The following is a 17,674-nucleotide window of genomic DNA, read 5'->3' on the forward strand; positions in this document are numbered from 1 at the left end:
TAAGAGACATTACCTCCTCCGTATCGGCGTTTTGTGCCCATATTTCCTTTAGAATTCAGAATATATCTGTGTATTTCAGCTTGACAATAAACGATCGCTTTTTGCCTCTAGCAATAACTTTTCCGTCCATACCTGGGCAGAACCACCTTCTAGCAATAGCAGTGCCGTTCTCTCCTGATGCACCTCTCCAGACTCCCTCCCAGTAGTGCTCCCAGGCAAAGGCAAGGAGATTCCTGTGGCACAGGGCCACTCTTACTAATCCCAGATGTGGTCTGACGGCCCTCCTTCTTTGCAAGTTTACCTCTTATTTGACATGGCTTCCCCCCCCCCCGCCCCCATAACGGTCAGTAATTAAGAGCTATAGGAATCTGCTTTTTCTTTGAGTAAATTCATGTTTCTTTTACAGAAGTATTCCGGAAAAAGGAGGCCCTCAAGAGGAATCTTACTGAATTGCATACTCTCCAGTTACAAGAAAGCTGCGTGTCTCCATTTTCAGAAGAGCTGCTTTTGCTATTTCTAAAGATTCTGTTCCTGGAAAACTCTCTGAGTTGGCTCCAGCGTCTCGGTTGACAATGACTGAAGCCAGTTCCTGACTGTTCTGCTTAGGAATAGGAGGTCTGTGAATGGGAACAGTACCGGGGTGTGGGTGGGGGGGCTTGGGAAAGTGGCTAGGCTGGAAGCCCTTGAGAGGGAGCTGGATGAACCTAGACAACAGGGCAGCAAGAAAGAGGTGTTTATCAAGTCATCTTAAAACGTTTAGTCTCTTAATGACTCTTCTCTTTTTTTCCCTACTTTTTAGGCATGTAAGGCTAAAGTCAGACTGTGATAGTGGCCAAATAACTTAATCTCTGTGCCTCCATTTCCTCATCTGTAAATGACAATAAAAGCACTTGCTTTTTATATTATATGAACATTACTTGTACACAAGAAGTGCTATCTAGAGAGGCTCAGTGGGTTAAGAAGCTGAGTACTAGTATCCATGAGGATGTGGGTTCAATCCCTGGCCTCACTCAATGCGTTAATGATCCAGCTTTGCCATGAGCTGCAGTGTAGTTTCAGACAAAGTTCAGATCTGGCATTGCTGTGGTGAAGGCTACATCTCCAAATCGACCCCTAGCCTGGGAACTTTCATATGCCACAGATTCAGCCCTAAAAAAAAAAAAGAACAAAAACAAAACAAAACAACAACAACAACAAAAAAAAACAGTCTGGCAAGCAGGAGAACCACTGTCTCTCCAGCTCCTACCCAGAAATACATCATTGAAATATCAATGATACGGACCCTTCTACCTACAGGAGGCTTGCGTTCAACTTTGACATTTTGTAGTTTTCTGAAGGTTCTGGATTAAGAGACCTTGGGATACTTATTTTTTAAAGCTTCTACTTAATGAGATCAGGATACATGTGTAGTTGTTAATGCTCAGAAATCTGATTAAGTTCAAAATGAGGGTGGAACCATAGGAAATCCAGCTCAGCTCTGCCATTTCCATAACATTTTATTTCTTAGGAGTTCCATCTTTGCTGTCTTGTCTGAGATATAAGTTTGTTTTTTATATATAAGTATGTTTTCCATTTTTTGTCTCACTTTGCTTAAGGTGGTTTTACTTGTTTTACCTTGCATGAGATTGGATACTTTGTGTTAGTGTCAGATTTATCAATCTCTTCAAAATCTAGATTTTTGGCTCATAATTAGAAAGGCCTTCCATGGAGTTCCCATTGTGGTGCAGTTAGTTGGTGATCCGGCTTGTCTCTGTGGTGTTGCCAGCTCGATTCCGGCTTGGCACAGTGGGTTAAAGATCTGGTGTTGGCATAGCTGTGGTGTAGATTGAAGACATGGCTTGGATTGGATCCCTGGCCAAGGAACTTAAATATGCTGAGTGTGCAGCCAAAAAAGAAAGGAAAAAATAAAAAAGAAAAGCCTTCCTATTCTGAAGTTATAAAAGACTTCACCCATGTTTTCCTCTGGTACCTTTATTGTTTCATTTGTAACATTTACAACTTGGATTTATTTGGAATATTTATTGGTGTACAGAGTGAGTAGGAGTCCAATTTAATGTTTTTCTAGATGATTACTCAGTTCTCCCCATACATTTATTGAAAAGTCTGTTCGTCTTTTTCTGTCTTTTGTCTTTTTAGGGCCACACCCATGGCATATGGCGGTTCCCAGGCTGGGGACCAATCAGAGCTGTTGCTGCTGGCCTACGCCAGAGCCACAGCAACGCCAGATCCGAGCCGTGTCTGCGACCTACACCACAGCTCATAGCAATGCCAGATCCTTAACCCACTGAGCAAGGCCAGGGATCCAACCCACAGCCTCATGGTTCCTAGTTGTATTCATTTCTGCTGCGCCAAGACAGGAACTCCTGTTCATCTTTTTCTTACTGATTTGCTCCCTTTATTATATGCTGGACTTCTTCTTGTGATTGTGAAATGGCACAATGCCCTATGGTCCTTCCCCCCCCCCCATGTCCTCTGCCTGCCTTTTGTCTGTAGAATAACTTTAGTCAAAGAATAGGTTTAACCAGAGAAGTGAGAAAACACTCAAAAGGAAAACAAAAGAGACCAAATAGTAATAGTTTAGTCATTAAACAAAGTCAAGGGCTTAGTTCCTCCTCAAGGGCTATACATAATATTCTGAGCCATATCCTGTGAGCCAAAACCCGCATCAGGTAGAAGGTCACTGCACGATGACCAGACTGTAGCCTTGACATAAGCCGCCCACAATTCCAATTGGCCTCAAAGAAACGGGGACAAACCAGCCCTGGAACTGAAGACTAACTATTCTTAAACAATCAAGATGATGCTGATCAGACCACCATATGACCAATTTCAAGATGACTGTCAGAGGTGATCATGCTGCTTCTGCCTATGAAAGCTCTTGCCTACTGATTGTCAGTGGAGGGAGTCAGACTTGGTAAAGGAGTAGCCTTCCCTCCCCCATCACCAGCCTCCGAAATAAAGCAAACTTTCCTTTCCACAGATCTTGCCTCTTTATTGGCCTTAGAGTGGTGGAGCAGCCCAACCCTTTCATAACGTTTGCTTCTATTTCCTTTTTTTTTTTTTTTTTTGTCTTTTTATTTTTTTAAGGGCCTTGCCCACGGGATATGGAAGTTCCCAGGCTAGGCGTTGAATTGGAGCTGCAGCTGCTGGCCAGAGCCACAGCCACAGCCACCACGACTCGGGATCCAAGCCACATCTGTAATCTACACCACAGCTCATGGTAATGCCAGATCATTGACCCACTAAGTGAGGCCAGGGATTGAACCTGCATCCTCATGGATACTAGTTGGGTTCATAACTCACTGAGCCACAATGGGAACTCCCAACATTTGCATCTATTTCTGAACTTTCTATTCTGTATCATTTGTATGTCTATCTCACCTACCAGTACTACACTGTTTAATTATTAAGGCTTTATAATATGTTTAAAATCCTTTAGGACAAGTGCCCCTTCATCTCCCTTCTTTTTCAGTTTGCCCAGGCAGTCTTCAACTCCAAAAATCTACTTATTAAAGAGTTTGAATTGTTATTTGAATAGCGCTAAATTTACAAATAAATATAGGGGAGGTCTCTGGTGGCCCAGTGGTTAGGGACTTGGCTTGTCACTTTTGTGGCCCGGGTTGGATCCCTGGCCTGGGAACTTCCGAATGCTTCAGACTTGGCCAAAAAAACAAACAAAACACAACAAATTAATATGGGGATTACTTTCTGAGACTTAAGCCCTCAGGAGCTATATTTGCTGGTCCCCCTGGAAAGGAACTGGGACTGTTACAGATCTAGGTTCAAATTTCACCTCTGCTCTTTTATTAGTTGTCCAGCTCAGAAAAGTTATCTGTTTGGTGGCATTCCCCGACGGTTGTGGATGTTCCCAGACCACTGACCAGAGCAACAGCGACAATTCGGGATCCTTAACCTGCTGAGCCACCAGGAAACTCTTCGGGTTTCTTATATATGAGAGGAGGACTGTAACGTCTGCTCTGCAGGATTAAGGGAGGTAAAAAACCTAAAATGCCTTCTGGGTAAATAGAACCCTTTCCTCTCTCCTTTCAGGTCGTCGGCTCACGAACCACCGAACCACCGAGAGGGAAGCCTCCAGGATCCTAGAGCGACCACCAGGTGCCGGGGGGCGGGGTTCCGCGGAAGTCGACCTCTGCAGGCCAGTGCAGGCGTTAAACGGACAGTGAGGTCACGAGATCACAGTTTTCCAGGTAAGTGCTCCCTCGTCTTTTCCCTCGGGTTTGGAGTGAGCGCTGGGGCGAAGAGCCACAGAGGGGGTGACTGCGCGCTGCGGCTCCTTGCCTCATGCCCCTCGATCCGGCGCCCGACCCGTGCCCTCCACCGTCTTCGCCTGCTCCTCCCTTCTCTTTTGCTCCCTTTTTCTTCCCCTTTTCTCCGCCCTCCCCCCTCTTCTGTCCCTTCCTCTGGGCCGTTGCTGTGCTAATATTGCCACCTCCCCAGAGACACCCCCCCCCCCGCGCCCCCGAGTTCCCCACCTGCAGCTCAGAGGCTCGGAGGACTCACCGTCTAGCGAGTGACCCCCTTGGCTTTTCCGGCCGGGTCCCGATTTCCCGGCGCGGGAAAGGGAGGGACGGAGAGGGAGATCTTTTCTCTTGTCCCTGGGCCCTTCGCTCTCCTTTGTGTTGTTGTAATCTTGGTAGCTGAGGGACCTTTGGCAACTTTACTTAGATGTTCTTGAAATATTTTCGTTTTGCCTCAAAGAGAAAGTCAGTTTAGCTGAATGTTCTGTTCATGGAAACTCTTCTTTTGGTATCTATATTCCGTTCCGCTTCGCCCCCCAGCCTTTTTCTTGAGTTTCAAAGATGAGAGCAAATGTCTTTCGCGTTGATAGCTTTTCTTCGAAATTAAAAATATTAAGGTATCTGATAACAGCTCAGAAAGGTACTTGGTACATAATTGTAGCCTTAAGATATTTTACTCAGGAAAAAAATCATTTATTTTTCTTTGTAGTTTCCTGAAGTTAGTATCAGCAGTTTGGGGCTGGGAGGGGAGTATATTAGGGGAAAGAGGGCGCATTGAGGCAGCTAACCGCAGGAAAGGCTAATTCAAGTGTGAGCAAGCTACAGAACAGAAGGGGTTTGGGTAGGACCAGCTGCTTCCATGGTAACCATGTTCCTGGACTCTAGGCTAGGGTTCATTTGCGTGTGACCTGCGCCCTGAGTGAACCTTTTTCAAACCTGATAGAACAGCATCACTCAGAAATGGTACAATTCCTAAGCCGTGGAGGGTGTAGTGTCCATGACAGTAAACCTGTGCTTGATTTGTGGGGCTTGAAACTGATTTAAGAAAATCAGAGGCTCTACTTGTTTGGGTAAAGAAGTACTGGAAGGAGTTCCCATTGTTGCGCAGCAGCAGCGAATCTGGCTAGTAACCATGAGGTTCTGGGCTTGATCCCTGGCCTGTTAAGGATCAGGCATTGCCGTGAGCTGTGTGTAGGTCACAGACACAGATCAGATCCAGCGTGGCTGTGGCTGTGGCTGTGGCATAGGCTGGTGGATACAGACCCTCCTTCCTACAGGAGTCTTGTGTTAAACTTTGGCGTTTTGTAGTTTTCTGATCCCTAGCCTGGGAACTTTCATATGCCGCAGGTGCAGCTCTAAAAAAAAGAAAAAATACTAGAAAGACGTAAGAAACTAATAAAATCGATTACCTATGGGGGTGGCAAACTCAGAGGGAATCAGGGTGGAAATAAGATCTCTCTGTATCTTTTTAGATCATTTTGACTTTTGAATTGTATATTACCTGTTCAAAAACATAGACAAATTTTTAAATAAAATTTTTATTTTATTTTTATTTTGTCTTTTGCCATTTCTTGGGCCGCTCCCGCGGCATATGGAGGTTCCCAGGCTAGGGGTTGAATCAGAGCTGTAGCTGCCAGCCTACGCCAGAGCCACAGCAACGCGGGATCCGAGCCGCATCTGCAACCTACACCACAGCTCACGCAACGCCGGATCGTTAACCCACTGAGCAAGGGCAGGGACCGAACCGGCAACCTAATGGTTCCTAGTCGGATTCGTTAACCACTGCGCCACGACAGGAACTCCTTAAATAAAATTTTTAGAATAGTTTCTGGGCATTTTAGATTTACAGAAAAATTGTGAGAAGAGTACAGAGTGGTCTCATATACCCCACACCCAGCTTCCCCTGTTATTAATATCTTACATTTTATAGTACAGTTGTCACAACTATTGAATTACTATTGCATATTATTAAAGTCCAGATTTTATTTCCACTTCCTTAGTTTTTACTTAATGTCCTTTTTCTATTCCAAGATCCTATTCAGTATATTATATTACATTTAATTGTCATGTTTCCTCTTGGCTGTGACACTTTCTCAGACTTTCCTTGTTTTTGATGATCTTGACAGTTTTGAGGAGTACTTGTCAGGCTTTTTGTAGAATGTCATTCAATTGGAATTTGATTGAAGTTTTTCTCATTATTATACTGAGGTTAGAGATTTTGAGGAGGAAGACCACAGAGTTGAAGTACCATTCTTATCAAGGGTTCACACTGTCAACTTGACTTATCACTGTTGAGACATAAAACAACTTGTTTTTATGGAAAAAAGTCAGAGAGGGATAATTTGTAAAATTTGAGTTTGAAGCAAAAATTTTAGCAAGTTTGGATATGGAATTGGGTTTGTTCCCAGGGGATAAGAGAGTGGGAGCAGTCCAACAAGTTATCTACACATTGGTCTGAACTATAAAGATGGAATGGACCCTTCTTTGGAGAGATAAAGGGTCTGTTCTGTTACAGTTCTAGAAAAGACAAAACATCCCTGTTGCCAAGATGCTATCTGTCACAGCAACATCAGCTGCAGCAGTAGTAGCAGTAGCAGTCGACAGAGCTTTTATTCCTGTGTCTCTTCCAACCCAAATAAGATGGACCTATGTGAATAGTAAAACACAACTGTCAATGATGTTTTTGTCATTTTCCCAAACTGATTCATTATCAGTTGAATTTCTGATTTTTTGCCTTCTCTATTCCTATGCTCCTTCATCTGCTCTACTATCTACAGATCTCTTCAATTCCTGTCTTATTTCCCAATTTAATTAAATATGATGTTAAAAAATCTTTTAAAGTAGAAACTATTATTTTTATACTCACTTGTATCCTGGATTTTGTACTTTAGATATCTTTATAAAAGGTAGATTTAAATAGTCATTTAAGTCAGATGTTCATTCCAGTAATTCTGTGGTGGTACAATTTAAATAAAAACATTTGGAGTTCCCGTCGTGGCGCAGTGGTTAACGAATCCGACTAGGAACCATGAGGTTGCGGGTTCGGTCCCTGCCCTTGCTCAGTGGGTTAACGATCCGGCGTTGCCGTGAGCTGTGGTGTAGGTTGCAGACGCGGCTCGGATCCTGCGTTGCTGTGGCTCTGGCGTAGGCCGGTGGCTGCAGCTCCGATTCAACCCCTAGCCTGGGAACCTCCATATGCCGCGGGAGCGGCCCAAGAAATAGCAACAACAACAACAAAAAAACAACAACAGAAAAAAGACAAAAAAAAAAAAAAAAAGAAAAATTAAATAAAAACATTTACTCTGCCATGTGATTGGTATGTCCTGAATTTATAGAACATGTTTGAGAGTCCTAATTAAGTCTTTGTCACATCATATTGCTTTAGCATCGGGGAATAAATTACATTTGAAAGGTCTCTTTATTGTTTCAGGAATCAAGGCCAAAGGTATGAACAAGGCATAAGTTCTGAAGGGAAGATTTTTGTAAGGATGGACCCACGCCAGAAGGTCTCCAACATATATAATGGCAATACTTTACAGATTCCTGGGTATGAAAAAGCTTCTCAGTATGAGGACCAGTTGGAAAGGCATGAGGACAGGCCTGCAGAAGAAAGACGGTATAAATGCACTGAATGTGGAAAGAAGTTTGCACAGAGCTCGGGCCTTGTTCGACATCGGAGAATCCACACTGGAGAGAAACCCTACGAGTGTGATCACTGTGGAAAAGCCTTCAGTGTGCGCTCAACCCTCACTGTGCATGAAAGAATCCACACCGGTGAGAAACCCTATACTTGTAATGAGTGTAGGAAAGCATTCAGTGTGAGGGCGCACCTGATTATACATCAGAGAATCCACAATGGAGAGAAACCCTATGAATGTAACGAATGTGGCAAAGCATTTAGTGTAAGCTCAGACCTCATCAAACATCAGAGGATCCACTCTGGTGAAAAACCTTATGAGTGTGATGAGTGTGGAAAAGCCTTCAGTGTGAGCTCAGCCCTCATCAAACATCAGAGAATCCACACAGGAGAGAAGCCATATGAGTGTAAGGAGTGTGGGAAGGCCTTCTATGTGAACTCAGCCCTTATTAATCACCAGAGGATTCATTCTGGAGAAAAGCCCTATAAATGTGGAGAATGCAGGAAAGCATTCAGCCAGATCTCAACCCTTATCCATCATCAGAGAATCCATACTGGAGAGAAACCATACGAGTGTGATGAATGTGGGAAAGCATTCCGAGGGAGCTCTAATCTTACTAAACACCAGAAAATACATGCCAAAGGAAAGTGTCATCAGTGATTTATACAGTGAAGATATTACAAAGGCCTTTTTTAAAATCAGAAGTTGTCACTAAAAATGTAGGGTATGATAAAAGTTAATGTTTTAGTGGACACTTCATTTCTTGGAATATTGAAGAAGTGAGAAGTCAATAAAAAATGACTGCATCATCGTAATGATTGACTAAGGCTCTAAAATCACATCTACCTCTGAGGATGCAGTTTTACAACTCATAAGGTAAATTATACCGTAATGTAGTTTGTTATCGTTTAGTAAGAACAAACTTGAGAGTTCCCTTTTGGCGCAGCTGGTTTAAGATCCAGTGTTGTGAGAGTTCCTGTTGCGGCACATTGGAAACAAACCCAACTAGTATCCATGAGGACACGGGTTCGACCCCTGGCCTCACTTAGTGGGTTAAGGATCTGGCATTACCGGAGCTGTGCTGTAAGTCCCAGATGTGGCTTAGATCCCCTGTTGCTGTGGCTGTGTTGTAGGCCTGGGAACTTCTATATGCCGTGAGTGGGGCCCTAAAAAGCAAAAAAAAAAAAAAAAAAAAAAAAAAAGATCCAACATTGTCACTGGAGCAGCTTGGGTCACTGCTGTGGCACATGTTCAGTCCCTGGCCCAGGAACTTCCATATGCCTCAGGTCTGGCCAAAACAAAAGGAGGAAACTTCAATACTTCAAACATGATTTTTACTTTTCTATGTATAAGCCTTTTGTTGTTATTGTTGCTACCAATATTACAGATGAAACATTAAATTTTGAAGTTGGAAGAAATGTTGGTTGGTGGTACATAGACTACATATCCTCATTGAATGTGGAAATACTAACCTACTGGTCTTGATTCTTTGACTTTGATGTACTGCTATGCTCTCAGAGATGGTTGTCTGAGTTAATGACCTCTTGGCAGAAGGTTAACTCTCTTTTTAGGTAGGAATCCCAATTGGTAATTCTTCAGGATTATTTTTGCTTAGTTAAAGCCCTAGGCCTTTCGATTTACTAGGCTTACTAATCCAGTAAACCGCAGAATTTAACTGAGCTTTCTAAACCAAAACAAAACAAAAACAAGGGTTCTCTTGTGGTGTAGCAGGTTAAGGTTCTGGCATTATCACTGCAGCAGCTCAGATCAGTCCATGCTGTGGCATGGATTCACTCTGGCCCAGGACGGGACCAAAACAAAAACAAACCAAAAACCTCCCAAAGAGTGTCGTGTGCTTCTCCCTCTTGCACTTAGTATTTCTCAAAGTGTAATGTGGCATATGCAAAGACTCAGCTATGAGGATGGAACAAGCTTGAGGGACTGTTGTTGAGTTGAGGTTGACGCGAGTTTTAGGATGACTTTCAAGGATCTGTTTGAGTGGCTCTGTGAGACTTGATACCTGTAATCAACCACGAGAGCTCAGTTGAGAGGTGGTAAAAAGTTAAAGAATTAAGTTCAGAAAATGTCTTTGCTGTGTCCGTGGAAATCCCAGACTATAGCCTAACTTCCTAACTCTATCCACAGGCCTAAAACTCAAACCCTATGTGCTATGCACATAAGAAACTCAAAGGAAATCCAGACTTTAAAATTATTTTGCTTTTTTAAAACATTATTTTAAAAAATTATTTTGTTATTATTTTTCTGTATTAATAGTGATTTCTTACTTCTGGGTAACAGGCCTGAAATTCTTTTGATCCCTGAAACTTAATCATTCAAGGTTTAAGATGAATACCAAATCGATAGAAATTGCTGGTGGCTTTGGTCCACACTGGACAAGTAGAGGGGAACAGTTTCTGGGAAGTTGAAATGGTGTTCTCTTCTCAGAGTAGGAGTCTGCTGCAAAAGATACGAAATTTCACTGAATTCTCATCAGCAGTTCAGGCAAGTGGGTTTTAAGACACAATGGATTTCATGAACCCCTAAGCTGACTTGTGTCCTCAGAACACCAAGGTCACTGAGGCATGTTAAAACACACATCATGGGGAGTTCCTGTCATGGCACAGTGGAAACGAATCCGACTAGGAACCATGAGGTTGTGGGTTCGATCCCTGGCCTTGCTCAGTGTGTTAAGGATCTGGTGTTGCCGTGAGCTGTGGTGTAGGTCGAAGACGTAGCTCAGATCTGGCATTGTTGCTGTGTCTGTGGTGTAGGCCGGCAGCTACAGCTCCAATTCGACCCCTATCCTGGGAACCTCCATATGCCTTGGGTGAGGCCGTAAAAAGACAAGACCAAAAAAAAAAAAAAAAGGAAAAAGAAAAAGCACATCATGAAGCCTGTTATTGGGGTGGTGTTTACCACACTACAGTAACTTTAGGCCTAAAGGCAGAGAAAGTCATGGTTGTGGAGCTCAAATTGAGGAGATAGGACCTCACTCAGGAATGAGGCGTGTTAGAGAAAGTAAAGTGCACACTTAGGAGCAGCGAAGGGCCTCAGCAAAGCACCAGGAAGGTGATAATTCCCTTGCACTACTTCTTTCTGCCTTTGGCAGTTGAAGGAGACTATGGTTTCTCTTTGCTCTAGAAAGAGCTTCCTGTCATCCATGTCTTTGTTGTTATTGCCAGTGTTTTCGGTGTTTATCTCTCTGGCGCCAGCTGTCTTGGTTTGCTTTTAGGACGAAGGTTTGCAGATGGGCGTCATCTAGGTGGAGAACACCCTTCTGGGATCAGCACCGAAATGATGCCCTGTCCCACCCCAGGCCAGCACTAAGCAGTAAGTGGTGAGTATTCTGAAAACTTTGAAGGAACAGACATTCTGGTAAAAAGGAATTTGTTTGTTTTGTTTTTTCTTTTTTAGGGCCCCACCCACGGCATATGGAAGTTCCCAGACTAGGGATCCAATTGGAGCTGCAGCTGCCAGCCTACAGCACAACCACAACAACATAGGATCTGAGCCACCTCTGTGACCTACACTACAGCTTACAGCAATGCCAGATCCTTAACTCACTGAGAGAGGCCACAGATCAAACCCGAAACCTCATGGGTCCTAGTCAGACTCGTTTCTGCTGTGCCATGATGGGAACTCCGGCACCCAACTTTTTAATGATAAAGTCCAAGCTTCCTGGTTTGAATGTAAATACTCCATAAAGCGAATCCGACTAGGACCCATGAGGTTGCAGATTTGATCCTTGGCCTTGCTCAGTGGGTTAAGGATCTGGCATTGCTGTGAGCTGTGGTGTAGGTCGCAGATGCAGCTCGGGTCCCGAGTTGCTGTGGTGTGTAGGCCAGCAGCTGTAGCTCTGATTAGACCCCTAGCCTGGAAACCTCCATATGCCACGGATATGGCCCTAAAAAGCCAAAAAAAATTATTTCACACTGTTAACTCAGTGTACCATTGTTGGGAGAGGCAGTCCTTCTTGGACAGTTGCACTCCTACATGTCTTGCTAGGTGTGCCAGCAATGCAAGGCTCTGGCCACTCTTAGGCAACACACTTCTTAGCATTGTTTATGGCCTTGATAACCTTGAGAGGTGCAGTTACATCTCTTGGACAAAGAGTAGGCTCGCTTACTATGCACTTATTGGTGGTTTGGTCTTCTTCATGGAAAGTTCCTATTTGATCTCTGTTTAATCATGAAAAGTTTTATAATTTTGCTTTTCATTTATTTCTATAATCTTTAAAATTGAGTTTTGTGGGAGTTCTCTTGTGGCTCAGAGAGTTAAGAACCCGACTGGTATCACTGAGGATGCGGGTTCAATCCCTTGCCTTGCTCAGTGAGTTAAGGATCCACTGTTGCCACTAGCTGTGGTGTAGGTTAAAGATGTGGCTCAGATCCCACATTACAGTGGCTGTGGCGTAGGCCAGCAGCTCTGATTCAACCCCTAGCCCAAGAACTTCATATGCCACAGGTATGGCCCTAAAAAAAAAAAAAGAGTTTGGTGCATGAGTTGAGGTTGAGTCAAATTTCATTCTTTTCCCATATGGATATCCAGTTTATCTCCTACATTACTTATAAGAAAGACTATCTTTTCCCCACTCTTCTACAGTGCTAATTTGTCATGTATTAGTTGTCCATATATGCATAGGTCTTTTTCTGGTTTTTTATTTTCCATTGGTTTATTTGACTATCCATCCATCATTACCACAGTTTCCTAATGATTGTACCTTTATATTACATTTAGGTATTCAGTGGAAATCATTCCACATGAGGAGTCCAGTTCCAAATTTCTATATATGATTTTTCAGACCTGACCAAGGGCAGTTACCAAGGCTTTACCCCTCACAGGTATAAAAGCTACCCTCCTACAAGAGACGTTGAGGCACAGCCAGTGCTTGCAGTCTCTGAGGGGAGTTGCAGTCAAAGACTCAGACCACCTGGCCAGCCATGCTTTTAGGTATCTGCACTCTTAGCCCACGCACCTCCTTTTGGGGGCCTACTTCTTGGGGGTCTTGCCCAACTAACTCTTTAAGGTTCTCCCATCCCATCTTCAAGGCAAGACACTTTTCTCCTCTCTGACTCAGTCCTCAATACTTTTCCACTCCTAACCTTTTCCCCTCTTTCTTTCCTGGGTCTCTGGGTTCATAATATGATTGGAGCCTTTTGTTTGGGGCTGTCTTGGCAGTGAGAGGATCCTCACACCTCTGTGGATTCACCTGATCCTTGACTGGCACTGTTTCCTGGATAAGAATAGAACCCTGCAGGAGCCAGTACTTTTTCTTGTTGGGCGTGGCTATTTGTTACTTTCATTTTTGCCCATGTTAACTGATTAATGCAACACCTGGCAGTTCAACTCTCTCCAGCCCAGCTCAGTTCTTTTCCTTTCCTTTCTTTTCTTTTTTTTTTTTTTTCCTTGTCTTTTTAGGGCCACACCCAAAGCACAAGGAGATTCCCAGGCTAGGGGTCCAATTGACGCTGTAGCCGCCGGCCACGCCACAGCAATGCAGGATTCAAGCCACGTCTGCAACCTATACCACAGCTCACGGCAATGCTGGATCCTTAACCCACTGAGCAAGGCCAGGGATTGAACCCATGTCCTGATGGATACTAGTCAGGTTCGTTAACCACTGAGCCATGATGGGAACTCCCTATTCTTTTCTTTGTTTTTTTAATTTTATGGCCACACCAGCAGCATAGGGAAGTTCCCAGGCCAGGAATCAAATCCAAGCCACAGCTGCAACCTACAGCTGCAGCAACCCTAGATCCCCCAACCCACTGTGCCAGGCTGGGGATTGAACCAGTGCCACCACGGAGATAAGCCAGATCATTAACCCACTGCATTACAGCAGTAACTCCTGCTTAGGGCATTTTAAACAACAAAATCACTCACCAAAAAATGCAGAAAAGATGGCACTTACTAGGCCCCCCCCAAAATACTTTTTTACAGTATGAGAACTGAGCCAAAATAAAGTATCTTCTCATTTGACCTCTAGAAACGTGTGTCAGCAGCTCAAGTTTTTGCCTCTCTGTCCATGCCCACAAATGACTGTAGAAGTGCCACAAGTGATTTGGGGGTTATCTGTGAATAAATTTTATCAAATAGGTGAGTTTCTAAGTGGAATCTATGAATAATGAGAATCTCCTAATTTTAACCAATGGAGTATTCTGGGCTTCTGTTTAGCTCCTGTTACCTCTAGTACATAATAGTTCTCATTGCAGCTTTGTGTTGTGCCTTCAGCTTGTGATACTAGATTCTTCCTAGCAATCAGATATTTTTTCATGTAGCTTTAATTCAGTGTAGGCTCTTTGAGAATTCAGGGATTCATTTGGTACTTTGTTAATGTGTAATTACTATGTGATTCTGTAAATGTATTGTTCATTTTAAATGATATCTTAGGTATTCCTTTGTAAAAATTATTTAGTCCTTTTTAAAAATTATTTAGGATTTATTCTACATCCACTTCCAAAAAGGATTTAGAGAACACTTTTACTTTGTGCAATGAAAATGGGACACTTTGGGATAAACACAGACCCAAATTATACTTCTTTCAGATGGTAAATTAGTTTCCTAGGACTGCTATAACAACTTATTTACTACAAGCTTGACTGAAACAACAGAAATTTATTTTCATGAAATTATGGAGGCCAGAAGTCCAAAACCCTTCCTTGGCCTCTCCCAGTTTCCAGGAGTTCCTTGGTTCATAGCCATGTCACACAAATCTGTCTTCACATGGGCCTTCACCTCCTCCCTCTTGGTCTTCTTTTCTGTCTCTTAAAAGGACACTTGTCATTGGATTTAGGGCCCACTTAGATAATGTAAAATGATTTCATCTTGAGAACATTAACTTAATTATATTTGCGAAGACTTTTCTCACGTAGGATCACATGCACATGTTTTCAGAGTTAGGATGTGAACATTGCTTTTTTTCTTTTTCTTTTGGCCATGCCAGTGGCATGCAGAAGTTCCTGGGCCAGGGATCGCACCCTGAGCTGTGACAATGCCAGATCCTTAATCCACTGAGCCACCAGGGAACTCCAGACATTGCTTTTTGAGGGGTCACCATTCAACCTACTACAGACAGTAAATTTTTTTTCCAGAGAGATGAATTAATACAGTTGAGCACGGAAGTTGATTGGAAGCTTTCTAGCCACTAAAACAAAATGGAAAACGTGTTGCTTCATATTTTTTTTCCACTTTTCTAACAAAAGAAAGCAGTCTTATGAGTTTCAACTAAGTGGACACACCTGTGTAACTCATGCTCAGCTCAAGAAACAGAATTTTCCTAGCATTCGGGAAACTCTTTGCCTACCCCATGATCAGTTCCAGTTCTTCGCCAAAGACAACCATTATTGTGACTCAAAACACCATGGATGAGTTTTCTCTGTTTTTGAACTTTATACACCATATACCCTTTGGTGTCTGGCTTATTTCTCTCAACATTGTATTTGCGAGATTGGTCTCTGCTGTTGAGTGTAGTTTTATTTCATTCTTCTGTGAAATTGTAACTCAGCAAAGTATTTCTGCATGTGGCTAAGCTAGTATAGTCAAGATTTTGCTTTATATGATAATCTTGCTTATAAAAGAGAAAATCTAAATGTACAAAAAATAAATGATTATCAAGAGATTTTCTCAAATTTCAGATGTCTTAAGCCAGCATTAGGTAAGTCTTGGATTCAGAGTTATGATTGAATTGACATGCACCCATGATCACATATTCTGCATAAAAACCTCTGATGTTTTTTTTGTTTTGTTTTTTGTCTTTTTGCCATTTCTTGGGCCACTTCTGCGGCATATGGAGGTTCCCAAGCTAGGGGTCCAGTCGGAGCTGTAGCCACTGGCCTACGCCAGAGCCACAACAATGTGGGATCCGAGCCGCATCTGCAACCTACACCACAGCTCACGGCCATGCTGGATCCTTAATCCACTGAGCAAGGCTAGGGATGGACCCTGCAACCTCTTGGTTCCTAGTCGGATTCGTTAACCACTGTGCCACGACGGGAACTCCACTCTGATCCTTTTTGTAATAATTTAGGGAATGGCTGAACTTTATTCCTGCTCAGTCATAAGGCCAACCCACTTCATCATGGGCATGAATGGTACAGGAATTTATAAGTAAAGCCAGTTTAATCCTCAGAAAAGAAACCTTAGATCATCTTCACTTGGATCAAATCAAAATTTGAGTGCTGAGCTGGGATTCTAAAAGTTCTTCATCAAAAAGCATGAAAGAGACTGAAAGATATTTAGAACAAATCTTATTTGGTGACTGCCCATTTTATTAAAAAATAATAAATTTATTATTATTTAGGTTGAAATTTATTTGATGTCTGATTTCTTTTTCTTTCTTTCTGTTTTTTAATGGACTCACTCGGCATATGGAAATTCCTGGGCCAGGGACTGAATCCAAGCTGCACCTTCATCCCACACCACAACTGCAGCAACTGCCAGATACTTTAACCCCTGCAGTGGGCTGGGGTCAAACCACTTCCGAAGCAACCTATGCTGCTGCAGTCAGATTCTTCACCTACTGCACCACAGCAGCAATTCCTGGTGTCTGATTTCTAAATAAACATACAGATATGCTTCAGTTCCTCTAACCACTTTAAGTTTTTTCCTTCTTCCACCTCCCATAGGACATTTTTTCTTTCTTAGGATACTTATGTTTTGCTTTGTATTTGTTTACCTCTCTTATCTTGCTCATTTGATTATGAGTGGTTTGTTCTGTTTTGTTTTGGCATATCCGCAGCACACAGAAGTTCCTGGGCCAGGTGCCAAAGCCACCCCACAGCATCAACCCAAACCCCAGCAGTGACAACACCAGGTTCTTAACCTGCTGTGCTACAGGAGAACTCCTGTTTATGAGTTCTTTAATTGCAGAAATTATGTATGACTCCTTATAGATTCTCTTCAGCCCCTGGTGAAATGAAATGATGTGAGATTGTACAAGTCAGTTTAGGCAAATTATGATCAACTAGGTTTTTATTATGTAACCAAAACCTCCTCCCAACCCCCAAGTCTCTGGCTTACAGTACAAAATTTATTCTTGTTTATGTTGCATGTCAGCTATGGGTCAGTTGTTGCAGCTCTTGCAATACATTCTCACTACTCTAGGATCCAGCTAGAGGAGTATTCCTACCTTGAATATGCTGCTCTTGTGGCAAAAAAAAAAAAAAAAAAAAAAAAAACAGTAATAGGACCACATGGTAGTTTCTGAAGCATATGCTGAAGAGAAGCATATGTCATTTCTACTTATGTTTCATTAGTCAAAGCAGGTCAAATGACCAAGTTTACTATACATAAGATGGAAAAAAATAATCCTTACAGAGAGAGCAATGAATAACTAAGAAAAGTAATATAATCTGCCATTGAGATAGTGTATTGGCCATAATGGCCAATATTTATGGAATGCTCTCTATGCTGGGACTTTTTCTGAGTGCCTTATATGTGTATTTTTCTCAGTTTAAAAAAAAAATAATGGAGTTCCCGTCGTGGCGCAGTGGTTAACGAATCCGACTAGGAACCATGAGGTTGTGGGTTCAATCCCTGCCCTTGCTCAGTGGGTTAACAATCCAGCGCTGCCGTGAGCTGTGGTGTAAGGTCACAGACTCGGCTCGGATCCCGCGTTGCTGTGGCTCTGGCGTAGGCCAGTGGCTACAGCTCCGATTGGACCCCTAGCCTGGGAACCTCAATATGCCATGGGAGTGGCCCAAGAAATGGCAAAAAAAAAAATAATAATAATGATGTGAGAGATAAACTACTATGCTTCCATTTTACAGCTAAAGAAAT

General features: G+C 42.8%; 1 protein-coding gene across 18 annotated transcripts in view; it reads left to right on the top strand.

Annotated features, from left to right (window-relative positions):
- Positions 1-17,674, top strand: part of ZKSCAN8 (zinc finger with KRAB and SCAN domains 8) — a 58,831-nt gene that overhangs the window by 21,904 nt on the left and 19,253 nt on the right. For 2 of the 18 annotated variants that reach the window (XR_014809043.1, XR_014809041.1), the window contains exons 1-3: positions 4,172-4,208; positions 7,690-8,773; positions 11,130-11,234. Coding sequence is in view for 2 of the 18 variants with exons in the window: in NM_001145130.1 (NP_001138602.1) it covers positions 7,748-8,557 (810 nt within the window). In the remaining 16 variants the exon portion in view is untranslated. 18 annotated transcript variants of the gene reach the window in all.

The sequence above is a fragment of the Sus scrofa genome, chromosome 7, assembly GCF_054392235.1.
Source record: "Sus scrofa isolate SSC_HxYL_T2T_F1_AM1 chromosome 7, Sscrofa_HxYL_maternal_Yorkshire_Landrace_v2.0, whole genome shotgun sequence".
NCBI classification, from domain to species: domain Eukaryota; kingdom Metazoa; phylum Chordata; class Mammalia; order Artiodactyla; family Suidae; genus Sus; species Sus scrofa.